This window comes from Echeneis naucrates, chromosome 10 (assembly GCF_900963305.1).
Source record: "Echeneis naucrates chromosome 10, fEcheNa1.1, whole genome shotgun sequence".
Lineage (NCBI taxonomy): Eukaryota > Metazoa > Chordata > Actinopteri > Carangiformes > Echeneidae > Echeneis > Echeneis naucrates.
In genome coordinates, this window is record NC_042520.1 from 10,197,973 (window position 1) to 10,211,219 (window position 13,247).

The 13,247-nt window shown below is 42.1% G+C and overlaps 1 protein-coding gene across 2 annotated transcripts; it reads left to right on the plus strand.

The window, feature by feature from the left end:
• The first annotated feature begins 1,265 nt into the window (after positions 1 to 1,265).
• kcnk4a (potassium channel, subfamily K, member 4a) lies at positions 1,266 to 9,500 on the plus strand. Of its 2 annotated transcripts, none has more exons than XM_029513121.1 (8): positions 1,266 to 1,887; positions 3,909 to 4,114; positions 5,020 to 5,343; positions 5,477 to 5,594; positions 5,812 to 5,981; positions 6,486 to 6,672; positions 7,408 to 7,544; positions 7,628 to 9,500. In XM_029513121.1, the coding sequence occupies exons 3-8, from the start codon at positions 5,155 to 5,157 to the stop codon at positions 8,705 to 8,707; spliced, it is 1,881 nt and encodes a 626-aa protein (XP_029368981.1). In that variant the 5' UTR covers positions 1,266 to 1,887; positions 3,909 to 4,114; positions 5,020 to 5,154; the 3' UTR covers positions 8,708 to 9,500. The 2 variants fall into 2 exon arrangements, with proteins under 2 accessions (XP_029368981.1, XP_029368982.1); XM_029513122.1 differs by having other exon boundaries at positions 5,812 to 5,972.
• The last annotated feature ends 3,747 nt before the right edge of the window (positions 9,501 to 13,247 follow it).

Sequence of the window (13,247 nt, forward strand, 5' to 3'; positions counted from 1 at the left end):
AGAGAGAGAGTGCAAGTCTATGACTCAGTATAACTTCCATTGGTTTCCGCTCCATGTATGGTGATGGACACTGCGCTCCCTCTCCTTCTACTCCTGCTGCTTTGCTTTCTGTCTTAGACTAACAATTGCTCATTAGTCATTCGTTCTGTGATGAAGATACCAAACATCAACTTACTTTATTTTATTAGCAGAATATGGGATGAATTCAGCTCGTTTCTTATATTTAATCAGATATCATTTATTTGACTGGTTGACATTTTTGGTAGATTTTGTGTCTTGCACATTTGTTACTGTGACATAGACAGCAGTCGGCCACGTATTTGTTCTCTGTAGATTTTGTAGATGAGCTTGGACTTGTTGTACAGTTTGCATCATGCCTTGTGCCAGAGGATAATAATGAAGTAGGTCTGACTGATAAGTGAAAGGATAGGTTCATATCGATCTAGTTCTATTGCACTCACATGCCCATAGGCTGGTCAGTCCTGGTCACACCAAACAGTGGGACGGTCAAACTGATCTGCATGTGTTGCACGTGAAATATTTGGGTTCTGGTGTCGAGATGGTTTCAAAAAGTGTACATTTCAAATTAATTAGACGAACACTGGAGGATGCCCACTTAATTTGTCGAACTCAACTACTGAATCCTAAAATCAGCTTAAGAAATAAGAGTTAAGTTTTGTGTTAGTCCATCTTAAACTATGTTTGAATCGTTTTCAGTCAGGGTTCTTTGAAGCCAGTTTTCATATGTGAAAAAAACAAAAACAATATTTTCTTTGAATATACATATTAGCAAGTACGTTGTGTTTGAAGGAATACATGAAGATGTATTTGAAACATGTATAGATTAGTGGAGTGAGTGGAGAGAATGGACAGTCATTACCATGATGATGCCACGGCCACGCATCTGTCATGTGGACACACACCCCTCCCCACCCCACTCACCCCTGCAGCTGCCTTCATATCTCTGGGATCTATAATTTTTTGGCAGTGATATGGGATGGATGGACTCTGGGCAGGGAAGCTGCATATTTTGTTGCCTTGTTTTGGCCACTTTGTTATGAATGTATCTGTGTTGTGTTTGCAGCTACAATAAAAGGTTTGCTTTTAATTTAACTGTTCTCTCTCCTTGGATCAATTTATCTTTGAGTGTAGCTCTGTTTTTTATGTTTCATGTCTTCTTGATAGATCTGTTTGGTTCAGTGTCAGTTTTGTGAGTTTTTTTTTTTTTTGTTTGTTTGTTTTTTTTAATTGGTGTACAATTGAGCCTAAATGAGTGTCATGGTCCATTGACAAGAGCCTCATAAGTATGTAACTGAGATATCTTGGTTAAATCACATAAGCATTTCCGCAATTACCAAAATCCTGTCCCTTTGCCTCTTGGTCATAAGCTCATTGTTTAGAAGGTGCTGAACGCTCTCAAAGAGCAGGCTTGGACCAAAGTATTAAAGTGCTGAGTGGAGGAGTTAGGTATTCTTTAAGTGCAAGAAAAATTGTCTAAATCAAAACTTTTGAGTTTGACAAAACATGTGTTTTACTTCCCAAAAGACAGAAACTGGACAGGCGAATGTTCTTAAGGGCTAAGCTCCCCCCCACATCCAGCTCAGGAAACTCCAGGTCCTCTACTCTTCCTCTGCAGTGACGCACGCGGTGCTGTAATGGTGTTCGCAGGCACTTGCGCCTTCTCCTCCTCCTCCTCCTCCTCCTCTTCCTCCTCCAATCTGCTCTGTTCTGTCAGTGATGTAGGATCACGAGAATGGGGAAATACCTTCCAAGGAGAAAACACACATGCACTTTCACAACACGCACTCCTCGCTGGGTGTTGAGTGGTGACATAGGGCACATATTGCATGAGGCGAGTTTTGATGGCAACATTTGCCCACCTTGAAGGTAAGACATGGACAGTTAGTTTCTCTGTGATCTTTTGCGCAGCAATTTTTTTTTACATTTCTTTTACTTCTTACTAAATTTTTAGGCACTTTTATTTTATTCTGCACTCTGCTTGGTTTTAGATTCAGTTTGCATTTGTGGTTCTCAGGCTTGGTCTCAAAAATGACTTTTTTCTTTTTAATTAAGGGTTGCCAAGTTTGGAAGCAGACTGTCACAAAGATTAAAAAAAAAAAAAAAAAAAAAAAAAGATCAAACTCATGCTACAACATTCCTGCCCATATAAATGCTTTCATCCCTGAAACTGCAGAAACACACAGTAATCCAAATTCACATTTTAGAAATTGTCTTAGCTTTAATCTATATTTAAAAAGTAATTTAACAGTTTGAAAACAAAAATCTTTCTTCTTTGTCGCCTTAGAACGAAACGTCAGCCGGTATATCTTTCTCTATGCTACTTCTGTTGCCTAAGACAGTCCTATCATTATTGCTTTGGGTCAGTTTTTCCCAGTGTGAAACCAAGTAATCAGACTTGTAACATGTGATCTCCTGCTGACGTCAGTGTCAAGACGCCGTGTAAAAGAACCAAATACTTTGGGGGGTTATCACATCTGAAGGAGCTTTATTTTCTCACGACACTGTAAATGCTACATGCTAATTCAAAGACTGTCATATTCATCTCTGGAGGCTCCTCAGATTGTCAGCACAGATAAAAGGTTGGGACAAGCATCTTTGCTGCTCTGGCAAACTTTCATGTTCATAAACAAGCCTTTTTTTTTTTTTTGTAAACTGCTGCAGCAAGCAGCAAAACCGAAATCTGAAAGTGTGAGCCTATAGACTCTTGCCACCTTTGCCAAGGTGTCCTTTCTATTACTTTTCTGTTGCCTTTCTCATTGTTCCACAGCTCTTTGTGTAAATGTATCAAAATAATGCTATCATCAACCATTTCTTATCTTGAGATGCTTTTTTTCCCCACCTGACCTTAACTTTGTTTTCAACTTTATTAGTTAAAAGTTATTTATTGAATAGCTGTGTATTTCCAATAAAAAAAAATTGTCTTGAAACAAGAAAAAAATAAATAATAAATCTGGTCACATTTGTCCAGGTCAAATTGATTACTATTGTTGATAATTATAAACCAAAGTTTTTGTTTTATTTCTCTTTACAGATTAGCATCAAACATCATTAACTGCACTGATAGGAGTGGAGTGTTTACAGCTGCCGTTGCTTTTCTAATTTCCTTCATTCATTTCAGTCTGGTCAGATTTGTCATATGCACCTGCCTTAAATGTAAAACCTAAGAATAGCCCAAGAACATCTCCCAGCTTTGTGCTTTTCAAACAGCTCCCCCCATGATTTATTGCCCCACCTGCCCCACTGTTTAATTTAAGATTAGATCACAGCCCGTCAGCCACGGTTCTGCTCTTTCTAAGCCCATCACTCAATATCTTAGCAAAATATCAAAATATGCCAGCAGAGGTTTAGATAGTGATAACTAATAATGTCTGTCAGTGCTGAAGCCAGAGCAGAGTGACACTGTCCACACAAACCAAAGCCAGCAGTCCATTAGCTCAGAATGCTAACAGTCGGCCAGACTCTGGGAAATCTCAGAACATTGTCAAGGTCCATGTGGCGACACCAGGGCTTACTGATCCAGGAGTCGGACTGTGTGTGTCAGTCTATCTCAAGAGTAAACACAGTGCAAAGAAAACATTAAAAGTCAAATGAAAATAAGCGATAAATATGTTTTTGATGAATGTCAAAATGTATGTTTGGACTCCTGACAAACTAATCGGCTGTGAGACCACTGTAAGGGCAGCCTGGTGTGCGTTAGCCCCTCCTTGGTTATTATGACAAACTCAAACAATGTGAACATTCATTTAATGCCACTCATAATCCTGCTGAAACTGAAACAGGGAACTGTGCCTGCAACTAAGAGTTATTCTGACTAATACTTGGACGCTTTTGCCTGCATGTTTTTAATCTAATGGGTTTTTTTTTTTTTTTGGGTTGTTTTTCTTTAGAATCCTTAGAACTCTTAAAAAGGCTTGTAGGAAAGAGGAACAGACCGACAGTCCAACAGCCCTGAACTGTCCTGTAGGCAAAGGTGAACCACAGAGAAAGCAAAGAATCTGAGGCGGAGAGGATGGAGGACAGAGTCAGATGATTCCTCGTCACCTGATTTGTGGAGCTTTAACATGGGATGAGCTCCTGACACCGGTGACTTAAGGTACCATCTTTTGCTTTTGCTTACTTATAAAATAGTCATGATCTATCACAATAGCTGTCACAAAACAGAAAGCAGTCAAAGTTGCTTTTACAGTGATCACACTACACTGTTCACTTTTTATATGACTTATATGGAGAGAGCACATCTTCGTCTGAATAGACCCAAGTTGGGTTATTAACTTAAATACACTCAATCCACTCATCATTTATGTCAGAGTCACAAACAACAAACAAAAAAGATATATTCATACACATGATATCTTAAAGTACTTTTCCATCATCTTCACATGATGTTCATACTATCTATGAAATCAATTTTCAGATGTTAGTTGATGTGGCTTTGAAAAGTCAAAGTAAAATATGCTTCAGGTCTGTAAATCAACCCTTTAAATGAAGTGCTAGTTTGGCTGTTTCAGTCTTTACTGGCCCAATCTTCACACAACACTGACAGGACTAAGTCTCCAGATTTGATCTGGTTTAACTTTTGGCTCTGCACCAACTGCTGACGTAGAGTTAATTCAGACCAAAGTGTTTGCTACCAGTTTAAGGGATTGTGGACATAGGGCAGATGTATTTTGTGCTACAATCTGTCTGACTTAAAGCAATTTGTTGATATCGCTGCCATCTCACCATCCTGCGTTTTCCCTGATGATTGTCCCCACCAACATGCCTTTCAGTGTTCTCATGCAGGAGTCTGAAGCTTTCCTTTAATGCTGTGGCTCTCCAATCAATTTAAAATGTTTATGGTATAATTTATGAATCCTCTCAGTAACAGTCTTTACTTAATCTCACTCAAACACTTTGGTTCAGTTTGACGCACAGATGTATAAATAAAGGTTGTTAATATCTGTCACCCTTCCAAGAACACTTGGCGTCGCTTGTTCACATGTTTCCATTTTCATACAGCACCTCTCTGAAGGAATATCCTGTTGATGGCCAGCTGTGCTTCAGTGTATCCTGACTTAGAGCCTGCTCAGATCCTGGCCTCTGAGCTCTGACCTCCAACCCTGTAGGGCCTGGGCGGTCCATGACGGGCAGAAGATGCGGTACACAACACTCTTGGCTCTGCTGACGGGGGTCATGCTGTACTTGGTGATGGGAGCGCTTGTTTTCCGCACCCTGGAGTTCCCCAAGGAGAGCTCGGCATACGAAGACTTGCTTAAAACCAAGCAAAGCTTCCTTGACAATAACTCCTGCGTCACAGAGCAAGACTTCCACAAGCTCGTGAAGGTAAAATTTTATTGACCAACATTAATGGTGAATAAAACATCACAGAAATAAATGCAAGCTGAGCCAGATAAACGCTGATACTGTACTGTACACAGGTCCTAGTCAGACTGAACTAACTTGGGTTGCCCTGCAGGGAGTGGTGTCTGCAGTGGACGCAGGCCTGGATGTGAGCGGCCTCCCTGCTAACTTCACCAGTCACTGGGACCTGGCGTCTGCCTTCTTCTTCTGTGGTACCATCATCACCACCATAGGTGTGTTGCTCCCTTCTTTTTGTCTTTCTTTAGCACCATTATTGCTGAGTGTGGCGTCCTGGTAAAACACTTTGTGAATGACTCTTTTCATTGCTACTTTACGATTGGCCTGCGGATACTGTACTAAGAGCCCATCTAATTAAGAGATAGCTTTACTTTTAAAAATACTTAAAGGTCTTTCTGGTTTTTTGTTTGCTTGTTTTTTTTTTTTTACCAGGCTTTGGGAACCTGTCTCCTCGGACAGGGTACGGCCAGTTGTTTTGTGTGTGTTACGCCCTGGTGGGCATCCCCATGTTTGGCATACTGCTAGCTGGAGTGGGTGACCACATGGGCACAGTGCTGCGGAGAGCTGTTGCCAAGATTGAGACCCTCTTCCTGGTGAGAATGGTCTGTCCTGCCCAGGAACAAAACATCTGTCTGAATCACACCTAAGCATCTTTGTGTATGATGTGTGGTACTGAAGCGTGCCAGAAACTTGACAAACAAGATTACAGATTCAAAAGTAGATTCAGGATCAACTTAATTTTCTCATTTACTACCTTTCAACTCTTCAGAAAACTGGATCTGTTCAGAAGCAAAGCAGTGGAAAAGCCTGTGAGGCCATTTTTAGCTCAGATCATTTTGTTGAAAAAACTTGTTTAAAGAAACTAGAGACTGACCTTTTAACTGAATATAAATGATGGAATAAAAAAAAAAAAAACTGATATGCTAGTTAATCTCACCAACTCTGTCCATGTGTGGACATGAAACGGATAAGATGATGTATGGTCAAACCAAACTTTTATTTAATTTAACCCACTTTATTCTGTTTTGTGATGTGTGACTTTCACCGATGTGTGCAGTAATATTCATACTGTCGCTGTACTTGCCGTTTTTATTTCTCCCCTGTAGAAACGTAAGGTCAGGCCGACCACTGTGCGTGTGATCTCAGCAGTTCTTTCCATCCTGATTGGTTGTCTCATCTTCCTCGCCGTGCCAACAGTGGTGTTTCAGAAGGTGGAGGACTGGTCATTTTTGGAGTCTCTCTACTTTGTGGTCATCACTCTCACCACTGTTGGCTTTGGAGACTATGTACCAGGTACTGAAACACAACCTTTCTGGTGTGTGGCTTCCAACCTGGGTGTGAAAATCCCCCATAAGGAATACAAAGATGACGCTGAAGAGTCTCAAGACAATAACGAAGGAAGGAAATGTGAAAATCTAAATTCTGCAACACGTTTTCTCTAACTCTGCCAGTCAGAAACAATTTTATGCTCTACAGTGTTTCGTGAAAAGAGCAGAATGAACTGGAGCTGAGTATTTGTATGAATTGTTGTTGTTTGTGATGTGGCCCAAGAACCTAGAATGATTATTGTTTCAGAGGCCTACCAGAGGCATGACCAGGCCTTTTGTAAGTGTCAGCTGAATCTGTATGCTCATAGTTGCGTTTTAAGGTTCATCTCAGTCTGATTCTTACCTGATGTAGATCCATTTCTAATTTATTACCAACATATTAATTTATGTTTTTCAAATTCTTGCTGCGGCTTAAACAATTTGTGCGGTAACCAAGAGTTGTTTAATCAGTTTGTTGAGCAGTAGATCTCAATAAGAAAATGTCGGAGCCCTGGTGTAGCTGTGATGAGTACTGCTCTGAAACTTTGCCATAACCACATCCACAACATCTACAACCTCAGCCCGAACGAGAAACTGCAGCCTAGGATCTCTTTAAAACAGGTTTTTGGCATTTTTTCACTGGGGGAGCAAAAAAGCTGACTGTCTCTGTGGAATATCAGTGGAACATCACATCAAATTCAAAAACACTTTCCTCGTCCAGGTGGAGGACGTGAAGGCGGCTTTTTCTTCAAGCCTCTGGTGTGGTTGTGGATCGTGTTTGGTCTCGCCTACTTTGCCTCCATCCTCACCATGATAGGCAACTGGCTGAGGGTGCTGTCCAAAAGGACCCGCGCTGAGGTGAGAACGACCTGGTGCAGGAATGTAAACTTACTTGTACTGTTTTCGAACATTTTCTATTGTCCTGCTAATGTCTCCCTCAGATGGAGGAGTTAAGGGCTCACGCCACAGACTGGACCCAGAACATCCAGAACATGTCCATGGACTTCCGCATCCCAAATCCTCTGGAGTTCAATGACCCTTTCCTCCTGCAGCGCCGGCGCTGGAAACGCAGCGAGCGCCGTCGTATCCGTCGGGGTGCCCAGTACACTCTGGGATACTGGGTTCGAGGGAGTTCTGAGAACGGACACCTGCCAAACCACTGGGCCGGCCTCTCCAGCTCCATGAGCCGGCTGGAGGCATATTCATCTCTCGAAAGAGGGGAGGTGGCTAAACCCAGGCCCCGGACCAGTGGTGCTGGGCCCGGATCGAGGGTCAACCCTGATGCCAGTCTGCAGGCGGAGGGCAAGTCGTTTCCTCACCTGCTGGCCCGCTCATTCTCCCTCCCAGTGGACCACTCCACCTCCGAGCTGGACTCAGGAGGTGCAGGCCAGCAGGGAGGATCATTCTCTGGAACTGAGTCTGAGTATGACTCCAGATCAGAGGGCTCCTCTCTCTCCTCGTCCCTTATGCAGCTGCACCGGTTCCAGCCCTGCTGCGCCATGAGCACCATGGAGAGGGGGAGGGTGAGCTCCATGGACATGGAAGCAGCAAAAGAGATGAACAAACTGATTCTAGCAGAGAAATGTGGATCTTTTACAACCCATAGCCACAATCATACACCCGCTCCTGACTTTAGCCAAAGCACCTCCCCTTGTGCTCCACCTTTTCCTCCTCCTCGCCCCTCAATCCTCCTTCCTTCCCCTCCCCTCAACGCAGCCTCTTTAGTCAGCTGCCAGCTGCTGGATTTCTTTGGGGAGAACCTGGCGTATATTGATGAGTCCTCAGACACCCTGAGTGAGCGGGCCCAGTCTCTACCAAGCGAAGAGAAGAGGAGACGGCCGCGAAAGCCAAAGAGGAGGAGCATAAAGAAGCAGCTGTCACACAGGGGGAGCCCCCCACAGGGCAGGGGGCTCAACTGTGACATGCAGCCACCATCTAATCCACCTACACCCCCTCCAGACTCTCCTCTTTCAGAACTACCCCGATCAGAGAGGCATATAGATTCCGCTTCGACTCTCTGACTACTGCCACGCTTGCAGCACGATGGGCGTTAACCCAAAACCACCTGCACACAGCAGCCATACCAGAGCCGCATCTCACTGTACATGTCGGCGTTTACGGTTAGCCCTGCAGATCCAGCTCAGAGAATTTGCTTTGTTTTTGTGCTCTGGTGTGACTCTGTGAACTCAGGACAGGTATCCTTTTAAACAGATGCGCTACAGCAGTGCTTCTTCACAAACACTTCCACATTTCAGACTCAACAGATATTCTACCAGACTGTCACGTGACTACCAGGACTTTAAATAAAGGAATCAAACTTCATTTTCAGCGAAGTGACCCCACCTGCTCAGGAGCTTTAGGAGTGAGTCACATCATTATCCAGATATCATTACACATAATCATCTACTTAGTTGATCTGGGTTTCAGCCACCGAGCTTGTTTGATCCTTATTGTCAGATTTAATGTGGTTTTGTGAGGCTAACTTTTATTGACTGAGTAATAGCTGTAAATTGAATGCAGGGTTTCCCACAGTGTTTCTGAGCTGAGGTGGGCGTCATTGCTTGAACCAAGACCACTTCTGCTAATGTCAGAAATACGTTTGTAACCTTTAAGAAATCTAAAATTAAAAAGGGAAAATAAACAGGCAAAGAGAGTTAAGTGTTGATTCTACACAGCAATTGCCATATCCTGCATGAGCGCGACTTGCTGTTGCTGTCATCCACGATATAAATTGTTCACAAGCCACAACGCGCCATATTCTGGGTGGCTTACCATTTTGTTAAAAAAAAAAAAAAAAAAAATCCCAGGGGAAAAGCCTGCCAATGGGAAACGAACCGAACCACAACTACAACACAACAGCATCAAAGTGTGACAGGGCTGTCATTAACCCCCACACACCAGGGTCAGTATGTGTGTTGCAGACTATTGAAAACTAAAAACAGTTGGGTTGTTTTGGGGATGAAATGCGTGGCTGATAACTTCCTTTAAAGGTTTATTGATCTGCTGCTTCATGAATTGGATCTTGAAAAAGGGGAAACAACTATCTTACGGTTATTTAAAGTCTGCTCGGTAACACCTGTGTGATCGGGTGCCCTGAAATCAATGCTTGTGACCAGTTTGTCTCCTGGCTGGCTTAAATGACTTTTAGTGGCTGCTCTCTTTAACGCATAAACAACAAAGCCGGTTTTTAAACTTGCGTATGTGCCTTTTACATGATACACTCAGCTGTGGAATGTGTAAATGTGGAGTTGTGTCCTTTGTTTATGTGAACTTGGGAACCAAAATACACTTCCAGACAGACTTCACATGATTCCACTGATCTGCAGGTCACAGCTCAAGTGTCAAGAAAATACACTAATATGCTGACAAAGGCACAGAGTGAAGACTGCAGGCTAGTAAACACATGTAAACAATGCAGGTGGGAGAAAAAGCTCTGGAAATGTTTTATGAGCAAAGTGTGTTACACTTGATATACACAACACCTCCTCTGATCGCTGAAGCTAAACAAAAACTCCACAGGGCATTTTTAAGTTGTACAAATCCTGTAGTGCCTGTGAAGTGATACGGAATGACATAAAAACAAACTTGAGTCACAGTTTCATACTACTTACTATTCCTGGGTTGTTTTTCCAGCGTGCTCACAAAATGTGTCACAATTTAGGACATGCAAAACAGCATTCACGTTTAAAAGATGCATTTTAGTGCATGTTTTACTTCCATAAAGTATAAGGCATGTACATGTTACGGTTTCTGTAACAGCGGGACGCTGCTCCTCCCAAACCTCCAGCTAGGACAGCAGTGGCTGTGAAATCACCTGATCCCTGAACTCTGAAAGTCCTGAATGAACTCAGCTCTTGGTGGATGTGGGATAAACATTTCCTGCTTACTCCAAACCAGGAGCTACTACATGAGGCTGCCGTGGCATTATGCCCTCCGCCAGCGCCAAAAATAAGTAACCATCTGAATCCACACTCAAATTCAGGCTCCCACATATTTTGTAATTTGTTTACAGAGGGCTGGAATAAGAAAGATATTCCCTGAGGCCTATAATGGTGTGCTGACCGCCATCCATCAGCAATATTGTCATTATGAGTGTGATCCTCTGACCTCTGTCTCTGTTTCTTTTAATTCTTCTTATAAGCAACAAAAAGGAAGGTGGAGCGTCAGCAGCTCCTTAATAATTGGATACTTCAGTTTCGAACTAAATATGTGGCCTTAAACTCTAAATGTAAATTTCACACATTGTAAAGTGTAATTCAAATCAGCAACCAATACGTTTTCAAGTCTGTATAATTATGCGGAATATGTATTATATTTAAAGGTGGATGTCATTTTTAATATCAGTTATACATTATATTGTTAAAGCTACACCCTTAATCTAAAGAATAAATGTACAGTATTCGCAGGCTAAATGTATTCTTAGTAAATCCAGAGGTGGAATTTAATTACATATATTTAACTCTTACATAAGTCATGTTCACGACTTACGTAAGAATTTGAAGTGTTGCTTTATTTGGGTCTTCGACTTCCTTCTTATGCAGTTTTTATGAATTAAATTACTCTTTTCTAAAATGTTGTTGTTATAAATGAATCTGCCCAACTGTAGATTAGATAAAAACTGTTGGATTGTCCTGTCAACTCTTGGAAGGTTTTTCTTTGGGTAAATTTAACAACAGTACTTTGATGAAGCAAACAACGAAGACAGTGCTCTGTGGCCTCAAGAACAAAATAAGCATATTAGTGTGTATGGAAAAGATAATTCAAGTTCAAGAACAGCAAAATACCGATACAAAGCTGCATCAGCAACAATATATAACAGTGTATCAGTGCATGTTTTCTGCTTTCAGTACTGACATGTCATTTTTGGATTACATTTTCAAAGTATTGTTATTAGTACTTGACTAGAGGATCTCAGTACTCTTTGCATCATTGCCAAAATCAGGCTTAGTTTGTATAAAGGAGTGGAAATACCCAAGTACACACATTGATAGTAAAATTATATACACACCTTTCAAAATACTTTGAAATCACATTTTTATGTGCAAAGTTTCAGTTACATTGTGCTCTAATAAGAAAAATAAAGGAAACAAATACCGCAATCATGTTTCCTCTGCTTTCTGAATTCCTTCAAATGGCTGTATAATACAGTAGCTGGGACAAACTGTCCAAGGCCATTTTCCAAAAGGGAAAATTTGGCCCACACTGCACTTGGACAAGCAGCTCATCCAGACTGACACAGGTATGAACAGGAAGTTGTAACATATCAAACTGTGTTTTTCCATTTTTGTTGTCCTGGAGGTTTTATTCTAACAATCTGTTTTGGTATTGCGGCTACAGTTACAGTAATGATGCTGTCCTGACCTACATTATGCCCGAGCATTTTTTTTCAAATATTAAGCTCCTTCAGATTTGTAAAAATGAAAATCAAAAAGAAAAAGCCCTCCCAGTATTATGTAGACCAGTACGTCACCATCTCAACTGCAACGGCCATATCAAAGATTAACGATTTCTGACAATGCTGATAAACACTGAGGACCGTAAGCAGCAAAAACATCAAGCTCATTCCACAGCTGTTAAACTGAACTACAGTAAAAAGCAGGCTTGTGAACAGAATATTTACTTGATTTAACCTTCACTGAATGCTGTCAATCAACACAGCTGCTGCAAATCAGCCTGATGTGACTGTAAGGAGAGACGTCACTGAAATGCCGCCCTCATCTGTTTAGAGAGAGAACAGCCAGGCCTCTGCGGCTTTGGCTGTTTTGTCTGGAGGGGCCTCCAGTGCTGCTCTGAAGAATATGGCTTCAAAAACGCTGAAGCCGCAGATCAGTATCTCCTGTTTGCTCCTGTGTATTGTTAGTCTGCAGCTTGTGTAACAGCTTATTTTGTGTTTATGGTGCCTGTTGCTGAGGGAGCAGCATTTCATTTCAGCTGCCAGAAATAACTAGGAACAATGTCAAACTACTTGAGACAAATAAAGTATTTCCAAAACCTGTAACGTGAGCTATATTTGACACACAAGGTGTGGTGTGTGTGAGAGCAGGAGGATTACTTTGCACAACCTTTATTAAAAGGCTTTCTTAAATTTCTGGTCTCTAATGGAAGAGTGTGTCGAGAATCAGAGCCACCAATCGAGACATATTTTCCTATGAGGAGGCTGCACAAAGCAGATCTATGTGTGTAGGCTTTGGGTGTGTTCTCGATGAGGGTCTGCATACATTCCCTCTCATGGCCAAAGACACAGACAGAGGGGTGTGTGTTAGCATGTGTGTATCTGTGTGCATATGTGAGTGTGTGTCTCAGTGTGTTTGCAGGGGTCGATATCCACAGCAGACTCCCCTCCCAAGGTCGGTGGGACCCAGTGAGACAGAGGAAGGCGCTCTACTGTGGGATAAGTACAGGTTGGATATAGCAAGAGGTAGTTAAGTGGAAAAGACTAACAGATGCTGGGGCTAGTTTACTCGGGGGGGGAGCCTCACCACAGCTCACTAGCACCCCGACAAACACACACACACACACACACTCACAGCAAGGCTGCATTCTCACTGTGGCTTCGAGAAA

What these genes read in the sequence shown, in the direction of transcription:
- kcnk4a (XM_029513121.1), top strand. Translation starts at nt 5,155, where the DNA reads ATGCGGTACACAACACTCTTGGCTCTGCTGACGGGGGTCATGCTGTAC. An exon ending in CTTTGGAGACTATGTACCAG is followed by an intron (nt 6,673 to 7,407) that starts GTACTGAAACAC and finishes TTCCTCGTCCAG; the next exon opens with GTGGAGGACGTGAAGGCGGC. An exon ending in CCAAAAGGACCCGCGCTGAG is followed by an intron (nt 7,545 to 7,627) that starts GTGAGAACGACC and finishes TGTCTCCCTCAG; the next exon opens with ATGGAGGAGTTAAGGGCTCA.